Here is a 19,243-nt window from a genome sequence, read left to right on the forward strand (position 1 = left end):
TGGGACCTGGTTCATTCTCTCTGCTGTAACCCAGAAGCTTTGAAACTTCCATTTACCCCAAGAGTCTCTTCCAGTGGCTGAGCCTGAGAAGGATTAGGAAATAAAGCCTGTCAGCCCTCATTTAAGGACAAGGTAAAATCACATGTCCAAGATTGTGCAGGCTGAATATCCCTGGTCCAAGATGCTTCTAAGCAGAGTAGTTCAAGGCTTGAGATTCTTTTCCTCAGATTCTGGAATATTTGCATGTACAGATGACATATCTTAGGGACAGGATCCAAGTCTAAATGTGAAAAATCTGTCTGCTTCAGCTGCACATTACCTAAAGGGAATGTTCACAATATTTGAATAGGTTTGTGCAAGCAGAAAAGTTTCATGCTGTGGAATTTTCCACTTGTGGCATTTTTCAGTGCTCCAGAAGTGTTGAGCTTTGCTTTGGAGGATGAGGGATGGCCTCCCATAGAGCTAAGAGGACCTGGAATGAGAAATGACACTGGGTTGCCTGAGTCCTGACCACTGTCCTGGCTGTCCCTTCCTGCATCTTAGGACAGACACAGCTAAGCTCTGCTGTGTAACGATTGCGTTGTTGAATTCCCATGCCATGAGCCAGAGGGCCACTAGGCCCCTGTGGTGGGCAGTGCTCCGGGCAGGGATCACCAAAACAAGTGCTCATGGTGGCCCACAGTTTCTGGAGCAGAAGGAGAACTCAGCTGGGGACAGGGCTGGAAAGTTGATGAGACACCTGTCCAAATGCTGACAAATGGATTTGGACTTCCTATAGGTAACCCCAGGAGCCTCAGAAAATGGTGGTAGAAATGTAAAGAAAACCTTATGTGAAACATTGTCAGCCAGAGGGCAGCCAGAGGGAGGGGAACAAGACTCAGACTTTCCATGAGCCTGGTCCCTAAAACTGTCTGTTGCTCTTGTTTTCGCTTTTGTTCTCTTACTGGTCCTGGGACTTAAACTCTGGACCTATGTTCTATCCCCCAGCTCCTTTTTGCTCAAGGCTAGTGCTCTACCCCTTGAGCCACTGCACCACTTCCAGCTTTTTCTGTGATTAATTGGAGATAAGAGTCTCAATGACTTTCCTGCCTGGGATGTCTTTAAACGGTGATCCTCAAATATCAACTTCCTGAGTAGCTAGAGTTACAGGCATGAGGCACCAGGACCTATGTGAGTTGCTGCTTTTTAAGTGAGTGTGTGGCCTCGATAGTGGGTGAGACTAGGACAGGAAGCAAGACTATACCCATCTCTCAAAGCATGGGCCTCCCAAAGTCTCTAACTCCTCACTCAGACCCATCTCTCCACACTCTGCTATGGTCCACATGCTCACCTGTGGCCAGGTGAGGGGCGTGTGGACAGGCCCAGGCTTTAGGGCGGAACTGTGCTTATACTATTACACCTGGCCTGCACCAGGCACTGGGGATGAATAAAGGTACATACCTCCTTCATGGAGCTTCGAGAACTTGCAGGAGAGACAAACTAGATGCTCTGGTACCCAGTACACTGAGGGTACAAGCTGTGCAGGGAACACAGAAAAGGGATGCCTTCCCAGCTCCACTAGGCCGCAATGGCAGCAGAGTGAAGATGGTGCAAGCCGAGACAGGGGACAAGACTCTGTTAGAACGCTGAGTACTGGTCAGGCTAGAAAGGAAGTGAGGGGAGGAGTTCAGGAGATGTCCAGGTGGTAAAATGGGCCACACATGGAATTGGGGCCAAACTGGGGAGAGGAGGTGGGCAGATCCTAACTGACATATGGTGAAGAAGCAGGAGAGGGTTGGGGGCAGGCGTCAAGGCCAGGGGTGGGCAGGCTGGGGGCAGTGACAGTTAAGACCTGCCTGGCTTAGAGCCCAGATTAGAAAGGCCCACCAAAGGGTTTACCTGAGCCCTGCATTTCCTCTGGCTGGGGTTTCCAGATGGTCATCTGTCTCCAGGACTAGCTCACCCTGCCTTCCCAAGGAACCTACAGCTGTCTTGAGAGAAGGACTTGTCTGTCTGAAAAGAACGCCAACTCTTCTAGTAAGAGTAACAATTTAAAAGTAAATTGATTTGCCTGGAGTGATGGTACACACCTGTAATCTCAGCACCCAGAAGGCTCAGGGAGGAGAATTGCCAATTACAGGCCGGCCAGGCTGCATAGTGAAACCCTATCTCAAAAGAAGCAAGCAAAGATCTGTAGTTGTGTTGACACAACAGTGTCTCGGCTTAGCATCGTGTGCACATCAATCATCATGACCCATAAGGGGGTGGGTACAGCTGGGTGTTTATTCTTCATAAACACTTCATCACTAACCTCTGAGAAATTTATCAGAGGGTTCTTTTGGAGCCAGGTCATTCTTAGTGGATACCTTTTCATCAGTAAAGTGCGAGCTACAATCCAACATGGGCCACTTGTTTGCTGTGGTGTCTGAGCCAAGGACTGGAGCGGGGAAGTGTTTGGCAGAATCAGACACTGCTGGTAGAATCAGCCCGCAGGGTCTCTGCCCTCCTGTTGCCCATCAACTTTCTCAAGCAGCCATGGGCCTGGCCTGTTCCCTGCGCATGTGTTCATCATCAGAGCCTATTGTGCTTCTCATCTGCCATGTCTGTCGCTGTCACTCATGCAGTCCATAATCCCCCTGAGCCTGTGTTCTGTTGTATAATCATGTCTGTTATTACACCGGATAGAAAGGTTCTGCACAAGTCAGGATTCATTCAGGAGATGGTAGCTATGTAGAAATGAATCCCTCATGCCCATAAACCTGTGCCTCTGTTGCCTGTAGCTGTTGAAATTTTGTTTTCCAAATAAATCATCACTATGCCGTTCACCACTGCCATGCTGCTGCTAGCTCAGCTAACGTGCCTAACTAGAGAATGTTAGTAAGAGATTCCTTTGTCTAATGTCCTGATGAATTTCGTTTGCACAGGGATTTTGCTTATGTAGCAAGAGACAAAGATACAAGAATTTTGAAATGTCATGTATTTCGATGTGACACACCAGCCAAAGCCATCGCCACCAGTCTTCACGAAATCTGTTCCAAGGTAAGGCGGGGTCAGGACTAGGGTCCACCAGGCTCTTTAGTCTTACTGCTCAAGCCAGTGAAAAAAGGGGGAGGCCAGACACATTGCTTTAGGAGAAAGTGAGCAGAGTGCTTGTATGGCCCAGGGTCCGTTCTAAAGCACTAGGCATTGGTAGCCAAGCCGCAAGGAATGCCAGAGTCCTTGGACAGGTACCATGTGATGTCATAGCCTGTGACCTGCACACATGCTCTGTATACTTTAAGTCAGCTGGAGATTGCTCATAATGTGTCATGCAAATGCTGGATACATTATTATTAGGCTGTGTTGTTTAGGGGGAAAAAGTATATGCCTCATACAGACATAGCCATGTAGACCTAACTACACACTGCATGGCAGCAATAGTGTGGCTTTTTTTTTTTTTTTTTTTTTTTGGCCAGTCCTGGGCCTTGGACTCAGGGCCTGAGCACTGTCCCTGGCTTCTTCCTGCTCAAGGCTAGCACTCTGCCACTTGAGCCACAGCACCATTTCTGGCTGTTTTCTATGTATGTGGTGCTGGGGAATCGAACCCAGGGCTTCGTGTATACAAGGCAAGCACTCTTGCCACTAGGCCATATTCCCAGCCCTAGTGTGGCTTTTTTAAAAAAACAGTTCTAGGGTTTGTATCAGCCTCACACTAGACAGGTACTTACTGTCCAGGACACAGCAGCCTCAGTGGAGCTCAGGGGTGACTTGGTTTTGTTTGTGTTTGTTTTCCCAAGACCAGGACTCGAACTTGATATCTGATTGTGCTTTTGCTCATTAGCTGGCTCTCTACCACCTGAGCCATGCCTCCAACTCTGGGAGTGACTTTTGTTATCATGGAATGGAAAGCTTGAACTAAGGTCTGAGAATAATAGATATGGCATCTGACATCACTGAGCCTGCTGAGTGCTAGACATAGTCCTTTAATCCTCAGAACTGCCCTGTGACATAAATACTATTGTCATTTCATATACATTTGAGAAGATGAAACACACAGGAGGTTAGATGAACTGCCCAAGGTCTCATAGCTAATAAGTGGCTCTTGTCTGTGTGCCCTGAAGAGAGTATGTAATCATCAGCGTATAACAGCACAAGGAAGTCTGTTACTCTGTAGCCCACTGACCATCAGGGATCATAGGTTCAGGTGTGACCAGAGGATACATGTGGAATGGTTGTCAGCAAAGGCAGGAGCCTGGTGAATGGAAGAAATAAATTCCAAACAATGAATGGACAGTTATCTTGAGAAACAGTCCATCATCTATCCCTAGAGAAAATAAAATTCTCATCAAGATATCTAGTCCAGCAGGGCATCTGTGGCTCACACCTATAATCCTAGCTACTCGGGAGGCTGAGATCTGAGGATTATAGTTCTAAGCCAGTCCAGGTAAAAAAGTCCCTGAGACTCTTATCTCCAATTAACCACCAAAGAGCAGGAAATGGAGCTGTGACTCAAGTGATAGAGCATTAGCCTTGAACAAAAAAAAAAGCCCAAGGACAGTGCCCAGACCCTAAGTTCAAGCCCCAGGACCAACAAAAAAAGAAAAAAGATATGTAATCCAGAGACACAATAATCACAACTAGGCAAACTGTTTAAGCTAATTTAGGTCGGAATAAACCCAACTCAGACTCTAGATGGCCTAGCCAGATATATGAGAACCTATAACCACCTATGCTGGGTTTTTCATCTCTAGATTATGGCCGAAAGAAAGAATGCCAAAGCCCTGGCCTGCAGCTCCCTACAGGAGAGGACCAATGTGAACCTCGATGTCCCTTTGCAAGGTAGGTCAGCTGAATCTCCTCCATCATGGCGCTGTCCATCCTGGAAAGACCCCGTGGTCTTGGGTGGTTCTCTAGCATTACAGGTTTCTGTAAGAAGCACGCTCAGACCCACAAATGTAAGATGAACATGACATCTGGACCCCACAAAGCCCCAGGGTTAGTTTGGTGCCAGGAGAGTTAGGTACAAAGGGCTGGCTGGTTTTGTTGCTATTGGACGAGATTGCAGATAGTTGTTAGTATTGTTGCATAATTCCTATGCAGCCTGGGATAAGGACATGGATTGGGGTAAGATTATGAGTTTTTGTTTTGGGGTTTTTTTTGGGGGGGGGGGGGATCTCTAGTTATTTTTCCTGTGCCTCTACCCTTTGTGATTGGACTCTGAATCAGTCACACCTAACATACACCTAACAGGCAGATCATCGCAAGCTGCGAGACCAAAGCAGCTTTAACATAACCAGGCATGAGGTGAAAGTTAACTGGGACACTGCTGCTCTTACGGAGCATCTCGAAGCAGGCCATTGTGCCTGGGTGGTGCTGTGGGCCTTCCAGGTTCCAAGTGGGGGCTGCAACCACTGAGCTATGCATCCCTCTTGTTCCCTGTAGTAGATTTCCCAACACCAAAGACTGAGCTGGTCCAGAAGTTCCACGTGCAGTACTTGGGCATGTTACCTGTGGACAGACCAGTTGGTAAGTCAAACTCTTGTCTTTGCACTCTGCAAGTGCGTGGCCGAGGTGTGCTGTCCTTCCTCGACCTGCTGTAAATGTGCCCCCAGCCAGAGCACAAGGGAGCCTTGCAGATAAAGTAAACTGACTTGACAGGTTGCCCCACCCACAGGGACCCAGAAGTCCTAGGATGTGCAGCCACGGCCTGTGAGGGGTTCTGGTGTTCTCGAGTGGGGCTGAAGAGAGGCCAGGCAATGGAGCTTTGACCTGGTTAGAAAAGGTGGTGGTGAAGTCAGAACCCTCTTGTGCTGCAGGGGCCATGGAGGCAAAGTGGCAGCCCTCTGCTCTGCACGTACACTCAAGAGAAAGGAAAACAGCTCTCCACCCGAAACCTTGTTCACAGATATTCACACTTGCTTTAAAAAAAGAAAACAATTTAAATGTCCATCAGCTGACAGATGGGCAAATCAGGCATGCTACGTATAGATAATGGAATTGTTATTTGGTAATAAAATGCAGTGAAGTACTGAAGCACTGCAGGATGTCAGTGAACCTTGAAAGCATTGAGCGAAGGGAATGCAGTCAGTCACAGACAGCCACAGACGGCATGTGCCCTTTACATGCATCTTTCAGAACAGGCAAATTGCTAAGAGACAGCAAGAATGAGTGGTAGCCAGGGGCTGGATGTGGCTCCTAAAAGATAAAGATTTCCTTATGAAACCTGGTTCATTATTTCCATAATATTCTAAAACTGATTGGTTGCCTTCTATGAGTGTATTGAAAATCAATGAAGTGTACGCTTGAATCAAGGGAATCTTATGTGAGTTAACATTGGGATAAAGTAGTTACTTTTCCAGCCACAGAAAAAGCCAGATGACCACCTAGCAAAGCACCCCATTTAAAAATATTTGCTACTTATGTCCCAGGGGCCTTATTAAATGCCACCTAGGATGGAGAATGTCAGCTAGCTGGTGTTGACTTCTGTTGGGTCCTCGTCTCCAGGCCCCTCTGCATGCACAAAGGCAGCATTTGGCTGAGGGCTGGTCACAAGAAGGAATCTTTGGAGCAAGGTTGAGTTTTGTGCACAAATGGCACTGTGCCCCTAGAGTCCCATGAGCTTCCTCTCTCTTAGAAATCCAGTCATTTCTTTTCTTTTGGGCATACATGAGCATGAACTGATGAAGGGCCCTGTGTTCAGGACAAAGATGGGCCTGGGTATAGCTGGACCTGGGTGGTAAGGCCTGCCTTCAGGAGAGGTCAGGACCTCTTTGACCTCCCTTTCCACCGACAGGCATGGACACCCTGAACAGTGCCATAGAAAATCTCATGACCTCATCTAGCAAGGAGGATTGGCCATCAGTGAACATGAATGTGGCCGATGCCACTGTGACAGTTACTGGCGAGAAGGTAAGCAGAGGTGGTAGGCTACACTGGCCTGTTGGGGCTACAGGGAACTTTTGGGTATTGCCATCTTCCTTGAAACAGAAAGTGCACCAATGTTTGAGCTATTCAGAGCTTGCTTGTGATTAAAATGACCTTGGTTCATAAAAGACCCTGGCCTTTCGGTCTAACTATGTACACTTCTGCTTTCCTCTGGGCCTGGAACCATTTTGTCTGGTGATCCTAATTCTGTCTTCCTCATTTGCTTGAGATTGCAGTTGTTGGCTAGTGGTGACTGTATGACCTCACTGGTTTGAGGTCTGGCCAGTCCCCCAGGGCTCCAGTGTGGGCTCCGTGGGCCATGCTGGCCGGGGTTGTTAGGGAGGCCTAGTGATTTGCACCATCAGGAGTAAAAGAGGTCATTGGTCCTCTTAACCAAGGATAGCATTATCCTCAATCCAAATTATCCTACTGTGTACTTGAAGAAACTGAGACAGAGCTGAAGTAACTTACCAGCATCATACGGTATAAGACCAAGCTTCAAACCAGGCAGTCTAACTCCAGACTCTCCAGGTGCCTTATGAAGCACCTGTCCTGGAAAGGCCTCGGTCATCAGCCTGCCTGACTCCCCAGGAGGCCACACGGGATTTTACTTCCATTCATCAAGTTTGTTGCATGACAATGCCACTCTTTTCCATGCTCTGCCCCTTTGCCAGTCCATCCTACACCCAATCCCAATTGCAGCATCTGCCTCAAAACCTCCTGGCCACATAGACCACTGCAGTGGGCTGCCTGCCAGGCCTGCCCTTGCACCTGTGGCATATTTAGTAAGTCAGGATGTCCACATTAACAATCTGGACATGTTGACTGATTCAGACATTACATATGGTGATTGCAAAGGTGCTGTCTTATGCAATCCTAAGAGTGAATTCTAAACATTTCCTCCTACTGCCTCATATGGGTGTCAGTTTGTAGAATGGGGAGGGGGTAGCTATATTTCCACTTCTCCACACATCCAACCAGCGTGGCCTAATATTTCGCCCCATTAGCCAAACTCTATTTTGAATCCTAGTCTCAGATCTATTCATTTTAACCTGAATTGGAGGCCAACCAGTAGAACCCCCCTTCATTATCATCGGTCAAATCACATCAATCCTATATTTTACTATCATTCTTCTACTCTTCCCAATCGCAGGATTAATTGAAAACAAAATACTTAAATGAAGACTGCTTTAATAGTATAGCTACATACATGGGTCTTGTAAACCTAAGACGAAGAACCTATCTTCTTAAAGCACTCAGGGAAAGAACAGAATCCTACCTCCAGCCCCCAAAGCTGGAATTCTTAGTTAAACTATTCCCTGTACTTTGTTTGGTCAATTCTTTTGGCTCTCCATGGTTTTAATAGAAGTGTGATTCAGTGTGGTTGGGTAGGAGCAGATGAAGAGAGAGACAGAATTCTCTTCTGCTGCCCTTGGGGCCCCTCTTGGGCAGACAGCTTTTGGGCCACTGGGTGCTCTATATTGGGGAATATGTAAGAAGTCTGTATGACATTGCTCCTTCCTGCCAAGTGACCTCACAGACTTGGGGTACAGTGCATAGAGAACCAGGCCCACATCACTGCCTGTGGCAGCAGTGTAGCTCATAGCAACACGAGCCACCAGACAGAGAAGCCCATCGCCATGATGGCCTCCACATTAGGTGGTTTTGCCTCTCTGGGAAGACACAAGTCCTTTCCTAATTTCATCCAGATATATTTCCTAGTACTGGGTCCTCGATGCTGGGTGTGCGATTTGTTTAAGGTATGGAAGTTCTGGTGACCGCTACCTGGTTTCCTAGAGAGCATGGCTGGGTGACCATTGCCCAGCCCCAGGCTGGTGACAGACGTGTTTTTCAGAATGAAGAGGATGTGCTGGTGGAGTGCCGGGTACGCTTCCTGTCCTTCATGGGTGTTGGGAAGGATGTCCATACATTTGCCTTCATCATGGACACTGGGAACCAGTGCTTTGAGTGCCACGTGTTCTGGTGCGAGCCCAATGCTGCTAATGTGTCGGAGGCTGTCCAGGCCGCCTGCATGGTGAGTGACCCCCACAGTGAGCGCAACAGCCTATTTCAAAGAAAGACAAATATGGTGGTGTTTAAAGTCCTGCAGGAGAGCTGGTTATGATCACAAGAAGTTGACATCTCTTGAGGCCAGAGCTCTTACACTAAACGAAGCCAGCCAGAGCCACATTGTGTGGCGAGTCCACTGAATGCTGGGAAGGATGATCCTCAAGGCTGTAGATCTGAGCATGATCTCTCCTGAATCCAAGCTCATCTCAGGATGAAATGCTAGTCGTGTGTGCCTTGTTACTATTTGCATTCAACTCAGGACTTGAAAAATAAAATGTCCCACATGACTTTTATTTCAAGTAGTTGGTTTAAGTACATTGTGCGCATGAAGCTTTTAACTCGTCCTTACAACAACCCTGTCAGGTAGCAGTTAGCTGTGTTTCCTTTAGGAGAACAGAGGCTCAGAGGACATGGGTACATGTCAGAGCCCAGGGTCAGGCCCTTGTTGTCAGGTAACAAAGCCAAGGTACTTCACTGAGTGTGTGATTAGAAACAAGAAAATCTTCTCTCATTCTTTGCACTGAAGGCTCTGAAAAAGTTCTAGTGACAGGAAGGGAAATAAGCCAGGTATGGTATGCACATCTGTAATCCCAGCACTTGGGGAGCTAAGGCAGGTGGATCACAAGTTGGAGGCAGCCTCAACTATATAGTGCGATCCTGTGTCACAGAGGAGGAGCTGGGTGAATGTGGGAGCCTCAGCCTAACATCCATGGTGCAGTGGAGCCTAGCAAGTAGGGTTGCTGGGACCACATGGAGGGAGGCAGGGCTGTCATTGTGAATGGTTGGTGGTGTCATGCCAGAGTTTGCATCTCTTCAGTGGAAGTTGTTTAGGCAGTGAACGGATCCTATTTAGTGTTTAAATGACTATCCTGTGGGCTGGGAATGTGGCTTAGTGGTAGAGTGCTTGCCTAGCATGCATGAAGCCCTAGGTTCAATTACTTAGTACCATACAAACAGAAAATGCTGCAAGTGGCGCTGTGGCTCAAGTGGTAGAGTGCTAGCTTTGAGCAAAAAGGAAGCTCAGGGACAGTGCTCAGCCCTGATTCAAGCCTAGGACTGGCAAAAAAAAAAAAAGGAGGGAGGGAGGGAGGAAGGAAGGAAGGAAGGAAGGAAGGAAGGAAGGAAGGAAGGAAGGAAGGAAGGAAGGAAGGAAGGAAGGACGAACAAAAGAAAGAAAGAAAAAGACTATCCCATCCCAGCAACCCAGAGATGGAGGTAGGAGGATCACACATTTGGGGCCATCCTGGGCTACATAGAGAGCTTCTGCACCAGCCTGGCTGCACAGTAAGATCCCATCTAATAGAAACCAAAACCCAAAACAGAATATTCCAGGAAAAAGAAAGGCAATGAAGTAGAGGACAGGTTTAAAGGAGCAGCCGAGGACAGCAGTCAGCTCAGAGGTGAGAAGGGCCTACGCCAGGAGAGGGACAGCGGGAGGGTTGCACAGGAGGCTCCTGTGCCGCCTTTAATTCAGTCAGGTTGCTATGGGCTAGACAAACACCGGTATGGCTCAGTTTGACCCCTGCATCATGGAACTCGGGCATTGTGGGTGGAATCCCACAACCCCAAATCCTGCCCTAGTATCAGAAGCTATAAATGAAGGGATGGGATTGGTGGCAAGGGAACAGGGAGGAGCCCTTCAGGCAACTCTGGCAGGCCTGCTTGTTGGCTGCTTTTAATTTCGGGGCTATCAGCACTTTCTCAGACTGAAGGAAAGAGACTAGGAGTTGGACTGAAGTGGGGGTCATGCACAGCACATGACAACCTATCCCTACGACTGTAACGAACTGAAAAGAGAATTGGTGTTTTAAACGAGGTGCTATTACAAAAGGCTCAGATAGTTTTAAAAATGGTTTATAAAGTAAAACAGGTATAGTAAGCTAAGATTACATTATTAACAAAAAGAAACTGTTACTAGATGTAGTGTAGGCCAAGAGTGGGGTGATTATAAAGTTGCAGCAGTGCCAGGACTGTGCCCGGCCTTCATGCCCACTCACTACTCACTGAGCACGCAGGGCCCGCCCCAAGCCTGCCAGCTCCGGTCAAGTCTGGTGGTCTACACTGGCATTCTAGTTACTTTCCATGCCATGTTTTCCCCTCCATTCAGAAACGTTTAGGCACACAAATGCTCACCATTGTGATCTTTGCCTGAAGCATTCCATGAGCAGCTGGTCAGGGCGCGGCCTGGGAGGGGGGCTGCAGCGCACAGCCCGGGTAGTAACTATACTGCCTGGGTTTGTTATGTCCACTGGGATGTTCACACCAGTCGTGACTGCACGAGGACACGCCTCCAAGCAGGCCTCGTCATGGAACTGCATGACCAGTGGCAACTGGAGGAAGAGGTAGGAGGTGGCAAAGATGGGGAACAGGAAAAGAGAGCAGATCAGTTTTTATAAGGTAGGAGTGGTGAGGAGGGAGCAAGAGGGAAGAGAGACCTGTTCACCCCAGGATCTGGCTCCCTGCACACACAGCCCACATCAGAGGCTCGGCCCCATTGGAGGGGTGGCTCTGCTCCAGATCCAGGGATCTGTGGATCCAGGGTCCCAAGACTCAGGCACCTGGGCACGAAGGAACAGGCCTGGGGCAGGAGCAATGGGGGGCAGGAGTCCAAGCAAACTATGAGCCAGGGGCAGGGTAGGAGGGGGTGAAGATGCTACATGAAGCAAATAGGCACTGGCAAGCAGAAGAGGATAATGACTATTTTATGCAATCAAAATAGATCATAACAGATGGTTTGTGTTATAAAATGAATGGCTTTCAGCCTCAATTATACATTTTTTAAATGCTACTGACAATTAAATAATTAGCTTTACCACCGACTACAATGTTTCTTTAGATTTCCAGGCTCATCTTCCCTCTTGGAAACTTTTTTCTCCCTTTATTGTCAAAGTGTAGTACAGAGGGGTTACAGATTCATATGTTAGGCAGTGAGTACACTTCTTTTTTTTTTTCCAGTCCTGGGCCTTGGACTCAGGGCCTGAGCACTGTCCCTGGCTTCCTTTTGCTCAAGGCTAGCACTCTGCCACTTGAGCCACAGCGCCACTTCTGGCCGTTTTCCATATATGTGGTACTAGGGAATAGAACCCAGGGCTTCATGTATACGAGGCAAGCTCTCTTGCCACTAGGCCATATTCCCAGCCCAGTGAGTACACTTCTTGTTCAACTTGTTACCTCCTCCATTTTTCCCCACCTCCCCCTCTCTCTCCCCCTCTCCCCCTATAAGTTGTACAGTTGGTTTATACCAAATGGTTTTATAAGTATTGCTTTTGGAATGGTGGAAACTTTTTTCTTTACTTTCTATTTTCATTGTAATAATCCAACCAGTCAACATGGAATAAGGCCTTTGGGTAAAATCCAAGTACCCTCCCTCCCCTAGGTCTACCTTTTTTTTTTTTTTTTTTCCTATCGGTGATGGGGCTTGAACTTTGGGCCTGGGCGCTGTCCCTGAGCTTTTTCACCCAAGGCCAGCACTCTACCACTTTGAGCCATGGTGCCACTTCCAGTTTTCTGGTGGTTAATTGGAGATAAGTCTCATGGACGTTTCCTGCCCAGGCTGGCTTTGAACCATGATCTTCAGATCTCAGCCTCCTGAGTAGCTAGGATTACAGGTGTAAACCGGGCTTTAACACATTCTTTTGAATCTAGTTCATTTTGAAGCATGTTTTGCAATCATGTGGTATAGGGCCAAGTAGAATTTAGAGCAGGAGAGAGAGGGATCGGGATTGATGTTCTACCTACAAGACTAGTTTGAAATTCCAGGGTCTTCTGCTTGTCTAGCAGCTCCTGCTCTAGGTGTGTGCCTGTGCTGAATGGAGCCTGGAGGTGCATTGTGAATCTTTGGAGAAACACACACCTGTTCTGTAGCTATGCCGAGAATCCTACTGATAATTCTGTGTGCGGGTCCTGGGGCTTGAACTCGGGGTTTGAGCACTGTCCCTGAGCTTTTGCTCGAGGCTAGCACTCTACCACTTGAGCCACAGCCCCATTTTCAGCTTTTTTAGTGATTAATTGGAGATAATAATCCTACAGACTTTCCTGCCAGGGCTGGCTTCTAAGTAGCTAGGATTGCAGGCATAACCCACCTGTGCCCAGATGATAATTTTAAAAACTGGCTGTGGAATTACTTTAAAGGGCTTAGGTTAGAGGGAAAGGTGATGAATTTTAACCTTCTCACTTAACATTGAAGAATGTGCTATCCTCCATTGATGAAAGCAAGTTGGTATGTTGTTTCATTTCTGAAGGATAGAAGTTATCCATGGTGCTGCTAATGGATTTTGAAAATATTAATCCATTAGTATTTATAGGTGAATATAAAATGTATCCTGAAATTCCAATACATCATTTTTTTTTGTTAAAGCAGGAAATCAGGACAGGAACAGCACGTGGCTAGGTTGACATTAGGCATTTTGCAAATGGACTTTACATAAAGCACCCTCCAGGGGCCCCCTGTTTGGGCCCTTTTCATTGGAAAGGCAAGAGATTTATTCACTGCCTGGGGTAACATGCTCACATGCATGGGTGTATTCAAACTGTGCCCCCTCTCTCTTCTGCCATCTCTCCACGTGTCTTTCACTTGCTGTCCTGACCCTTTGTGGTCAGTAGCTCGCTGTAACAATTGCAGCCTAGCAGTACAACAGAGAAGCAGAGAGGGGACTGGAGGGAAGAGGGGCAAAAGACAAAACCACCTTCACTGAGCCCAGTGATCTTTCAGAATTTAAAACACTCACATTAAGAATAAAATAACGCCTTGGATTTGTGTTTTAGTGGCCAGGTCACTAACTTTAGAGAGTCCGTGTATGAGTGATGAATTGCAGATATGTTAAATAAGAAAGGACACATGATGGATTACCCAATGGTTTCTTTGTGTGTGTTGCAGTTACGCTATCAGAAGTGCTTGGTTGCCAGGCCCCCTTCCCAGAAAATGCGGCCACCTCCTCCGCCAGCAGACTCAGTGACCAGGAGAGTCACGACCAATGTAAAACGAGGGGTCCTGTCCCTCATTGACACTCTCAAACAGAAACGTCCTGTCACAGAAGCACCCTAGCCGCCACCTGAAAGGATTCATCATTAACTGAAAAGGAAACAGCTCCACTAAAGGAAAGGAACAGACCCGCGGCCTTCCAGCCAGTTGCTGATGCTGTGTCTCCAGAGAATTCATCCTTCACCAAACAGTATTAGACAAGCATGTTCTCTCGTCTTGCCACCATCACGTGATAGGAAAAGAAGCATGAGTCATTTTTTTTTGCAGTCAGTAAGTTACATCACGAGCAGCAGAAGGTCTTTTTCTTAATTGTAAATATGGTGAACTTGACCTCACGCACGCACAGAGAAGAATGTGCCGCGCCCCTCCTAGTGAACCGACACTGAGGCCTCAAGAGTGAACAAGGCCTGGGTTCGCCTCCCCATCTCACTCCCTGTCACACGCCACCTCTGAGTGCTACAGCATTAACAGTGTTTCCAGCGGTGGCAACACTGCGACACTGACCCACAGAATTGCTGTAAAAATAGGATATGTTGGGATTTTAGCTTTTCATAAAGTTAAACCTGTTGGTTGACAAAAATGGGCTGTTGGCATCAGTGTGAAACCAAGTAGCAGCTTTCCACAGTGAGCTCTGACACAGGGAGCCTGTTGCATGTCTACAGCTGTCTGGAGGGGGACAGTGTTGGGAAAAAAAAAAAAAAAGTAAACCTCTCAAAATGATTTTTTAAAAAGTACTAAATTTGATGGATTAAAAATCAAAAACCATAGCCTTTCTCTTCCGATGGTTTTCAAACTGATCATTTAACAGAGAAACTAACAAAATCATGCATTTTTCTTTTCGGATGGGACATGTTTCAAACTCTGCCTTACATTATACAATGCAGCTAGAGAAATTCTAGATTGTTCTAGATTGTTCACTATGGCCATTCTCTATCCAAACATGCAAATGAAATACTCTTCACGAACCTTTCATGCTTAGTTTGATAACTAGCCAATATGCAATTTGGAAATGAAGAAATGTCCCTCATATCTCTGTCATACACATTATTTTAGATCTTCACTGACACGTTAGTCTGCATCCTAGCAGTGGTCCTGCTAGAACTGTGCATGTAGCCTAAGTTTCTCTAGTGCTTTTCTGTCCAGAGAGCTGTCTGCCCATTGTGTATTGTCCATGGCAACTGGTTACCTTTAAGTTAACCCTTTCTCAAATTTCTGTACTTAGTATTAGAACTTGTTGGATTTAACTAAGTACACTGTATATTTTACTTTCAAGACTTAAAGTTTTCATACCAGAGAAATATATACCTAGGAATAATGGACTACTTAACAGTTTCCCTCAAATGCCAATTTCTTGCTTCTTTTCATATAGATAACTTACCTACACGGTGCACAAATTTAGACTCTAGTTGACATTGTTGTCTTAAGAAGTTGCTAAGGAGATCGAGTCTAATATTAGTTTTTCTTTTTCCTGTCAAAATTAACGTTTACAACATCCAGTTGAGAAAGTAGTGCTTTACATTTTCACACTGCTGTGTATTTGTCAAAATACTTTCCACATTCTTACCACATTTGAGCCTTACAAGGTAGGAAAGGTACCAAATACATGGGAGAACTCAAAATATGAAGTCCCAGAGGTTCAATCAGCTGGCCCAAAGCTCATCAGAGAGGCAGAACCCGGACCCACAATTCCCAGCTCTTGCTGTGTGGTGCCGCCTCCACTCAGGAAGATCCTTTCCCAATGCCTGCACGCAGGCCAGGAAGAACACATGTAGAAACATGGGCAGGCCATCTTAGAGTTCCCTCTGTAGGTCCATAATGAGGTCGGGGACGGCGTGCTGCCGTGTGCCCCAGGTGTGGTGCGGTGGACAGGCGTCTGCACCCAGTGGCTGGTCCCAGGCTGTGGGGTTATCCTGAGATGATGTTGGTTGTGGTAGAGATTTTCCGGATCCATGGCCCTTCGCCACTGGTGAACACGATGGGATGAGTGGCAGGTCTGCTTGTTGCCCCCTCTGGATTCATGGAGCAGGGTGCGGAGGGCTGGAAGGCTTTTCTGGCAATCAGTGTTAGGCCAAAAGTGATGCTCCTTTAGAAATCCAGTACTTCACAGCAATTGGCATCCTGCTCTACAGAGTGGCCTGTGGCATCGTGAAGTTACTGCGTCATGAAAACCTGTGAAAAGCTAGAAATTCAGCGACCATGCTCCTCCAGAGCTCACAGAGACACGCTCCCATGTGATAAGACGCCAACCCTCCTGTCGACAGGAAATCTCTACCAGAACCCCATTCATTTTTTAAGACACATATTTGTTTGTTTGTTTGTTTTCAGGATCAAGGATACTGATCTAGCTTTAAGTAGCAAACTGATTTATATATGCAATTTTAGGATGCAGTAAGATGAATGATAGCCTTTACATATTGGGAACTTTACTGCAGATTTGTTTTGGAAAATAGCTTTGCATACTAAATGCAGGTTAATTTTGTAAAATTCATTATGTTAAACAGTATGTTCACTTTCTGCCATGGCCAAAAAAGTAAGTGTGAAAGTGTGTGTATGCGTGTGTGTTTGTGAAAGGATGCCAGTATTTTACCTGAGCTCTTAGTGACACTTCAGTTATCTATGCATTCTTTATATCTGTGATTCGGTAAACAGGCAGCCATGTTCTCTATACCTTGTATGTCCTCTACCATTTTTTAATTAACTTGTTAAATACAGCTTAAGATATTTTTATTTTATTTATTCTATTTTTACTGAAATATACCGCGTTGTTGTGTTAATGTAATTGTTATCTCTACTGAGAATTACTGTCACAATGTATCCAAATCGAAGTAATCTCAGTGAACTACATGTTGCCTAAATGGTGGTTTTGTAATGCTTTGTAGTCACATTTCTATTGGAATATGTAGAAGAAAAGGCAAATGCTTCTTCAAGGTTCTTTTATTTTTTAAAAGCCACTAGCTCGACATAGTCCTGCTGCCACATTTAAGTGCTTCTTGGCAGCACCAGCGGGGACAGCCAGCAGTCCTGTGGCTGAGAACTCTCCATAGACTAAGCACTGTGCGGTGCTGATTTTTATATCCTTCACAACCTCTGTGACGCCATCTTGCTCTCCACACATAGCTCACTGGAGCCATTGTTGTTTTTGTTTGTCTGACTGCATGCAGGAACATTAGACCCATTGCCATTAAAACAAGCTCTTGGTGATAAATTGTTGGCACTGTTACTTTTTTTTTTTTAATCCGCTTGTAAGAATATTCTGCACAAAGCCATCATTAGCGCCCCCAAAGCTTCCTTTACTTGTACGGCACACTCGTAAGCATCGCAACCCAAGATATCATGAGCCTTAGGAGAAATATTTCCCTGTTACCGGCACAACTTAATGAAACCGTCAGCGCTAGGGGGCCAGGCTTCACCTGATACACAGCTAACATAGGTGTTCCTGCCAGGAAAACATCACACCGCCACCCAGTGGTCGCTGGTGGCCACTGCAGCTGTCTGACACTTCCTTTTCTTTTCCCCATCTTTTACTGTTGACCACTTTTACACATTTCAATGTAATATGTTGTGAAAATAAATTTGGCTTCATAAAATGTTTGGCTTGTTTATCTAATAACTCAGTCACTATTATGAAAAAACATAAATTGGGTGTCTCTAGTCATTTTATTTTTGTATTATTCTTAGCTCAAATTAAACTTTTAAGAAATCAATTTAGTAATGTCAGATTCTGTTTGGATTAGTGATTGCATTTTCCCATCTGGTGAGAACTGGGAAGTAACTTTAAATTGGTGGTAACTACCCTGTCCTTACTTGATGGGCAGGAAGGGCAGCTTGCATAGTGACATGGAAGCCCATTACGTCTTCAGATCAAGTCCAGTCAGTCTTTCTAGGACTAAGTTACTTCAGCACAAAGAAGTCTGCCATTCCTCTGAGAACCTCGCCTATGAGAGCGAAGACCAGAGATGCCCAGACATTAACTCTGAATGGCAAGGAGCTAGGAAAATCCAGTAGAATCTGCTTAACTGTTGGCTATAGGGAAAGACAAATAGAATTTAAAGTACATGTTTTTTATTTGCCTTACAGTAACTCACAATGAACCACATTTTGATTTCAGGGTTTTTATAACAGTCGTTTCAGGTTGTAAAAAAAAAAATCTGACTTTGCTATTGGAACATCCAAAAGGCTAGCAGTTGAATTTTTTTCTACACTTTTTTCTAAGAAGCTCAAGTAAACTATCAAAGGAGAAACAATGTCACTGCAACCAATGTTCCTCACTAGGATTCTCTCATGTGGCTTTCATCTTAAGAATTTTTTTGTTTTTACTCTACCAAATTAATTGATCGTGCCCTCTGTAGGTTTGCAGAGAATAAAAGGAAGGCCTAACTTATGAATGGTTTCATTCAGAGTCTCTGTGAACTTGTAAAGGCATCTTCTGGTGAGCCACCTGTACGGTGATGCCAGAGCTAAGTGACTAGGAGTGACAGCACAGCCCACACAACTGCAGAGACCGGAAACGCCCGCCACCACCTCATGGTGGATATACTTTCAAAACTATCTTGGAATTTGGGACATTTGAATATTTTTCAGCCTGGGGTAAGGAGATGAGGGCAGAACAAGAATAGAAGATTCCTCTGTGAAGACACCATTGGCTCACACCTATAATCCCAGCTACTTGGGAAGCTGAGGCCAGGAGATTTTGCAGTTTGAAGCCAGCCTGGGAAGAAAACCAGACTGACTCCATCTCCGATTAACCAGTTTAAAAAAAAAAAAAAAAAAAGCTGGGCTGGAAATGTGGCTCCAGTGATAACGCATCAGCTGTGAGCAATAAATCTGAGACAGGGCCTGATTTAAAACCACAATTCCAGTGTGTGTGTGTGTGTGTGTGTGTGTGTGTGTGTATGTGAAAACAAAACCATTTTAGGGCAAAGAGATCCATTTTTTAACTTAGTAAAATAAGGTAAGCATGTCAACTATTTCTGTGGTTTGGGTGCTGGCAACTGGACCTAGGGCTTCATGCATGCTAGACAAAAGAAGTGCTCTACTACTGGCCACATGCCCAGCGCTTGGGTTTCTTACATTGGAGCCAGGGTCGCCTCCACCTCCCCAAGTTCTGTGCCATGCAAGACTCATAGTTAATATCAGAAAATTCTTCTGGGATTTAAAATGGAATCTCTACAACATCTTTGCTTTCTTCACTTACGGGCCAGAAATAGAATTTATTGGGGGAGGGGGAGTCCTGGGGCTTGAACTCAGGGCCTGGGCACTGTCCCTGAGCTGTTTATTTTACTCAAAGCTAGTACTTTACCACTTGAGCCA

General features: G+C 45.9%; 1 protein-coding gene and 1 long non-coding RNA gene across 14 annotated transcripts in view; both read left to right on the forward strand.

The window, feature by feature from the left end:
* The window catches only part of Apbb2 (amyloid beta precursor protein binding family B member 2), a 277,295-nt gene extending 259,773 nt beyond the window's left edge, over nucleotides 1-17,522 (forward strand). For 11 of the 13 annotated variants that reach the window (XM_048364644.1, XM_048364643.1, XM_048364650.1 and 8 more), the window contains 6 exons: nucleotides 2,904-3,018; nucleotides 4,710-4,797; nucleotides 5,401-5,484; nucleotides 6,752-6,867; nucleotides 8,738-8,917; nucleotides 13,829-17,522. In XM_048364644.1, the coding sequence (XP_048220601.1) occupies nucleotides 2,904-3,018; nucleotides 4,710-4,797; nucleotides 5,401-5,484; nucleotides 6,752-6,867; nucleotides 8,738-8,917; nucleotides 13,829-13,996 (751 nt within the window). In that variant the 3' untranslated portion in view covers nucleotides 13,997-17,522. The remainder of the gene's footprint in view (nucleotides 1-2,903; nucleotides 3,019-4,709; nucleotides 4,798-5,400; nucleotides 5,485-6,751; nucleotides 6,868-8,737; nucleotides 8,918-13,828) is intronic. The other 2 variants (XM_048364656.1, XM_048364649.1) reach the window with 1 other exon arrangement.
* Nucleotides 6,877-8,730, forward strand: LOC125364888. The gene is made up of 3 exons (XR_007213589.1): nucleotides 6,877-7,344; nucleotides 7,379-7,827; nucleotides 8,190-8,730. It is a non-coding gene; the product is annotated as an uncharacterized LOC125364888 (long non-coding RNA).
* Nucleotides 17,523-19,243: the final 1,721 nt, after the last annotated feature.

The sequence above is a fragment of the Perognathus longimembris genome, chromosome 16 (assembly GCF_023159225.1).
Source record: "Perognathus longimembris pacificus isolate PPM17 chromosome 16, ASM2315922v1, whole genome shotgun sequence".
Lineage (NCBI taxonomy): Eukaryota > Metazoa > Chordata > Mammalia > Rodentia > Heteromyidae > Perognathus > Perognathus longimembris.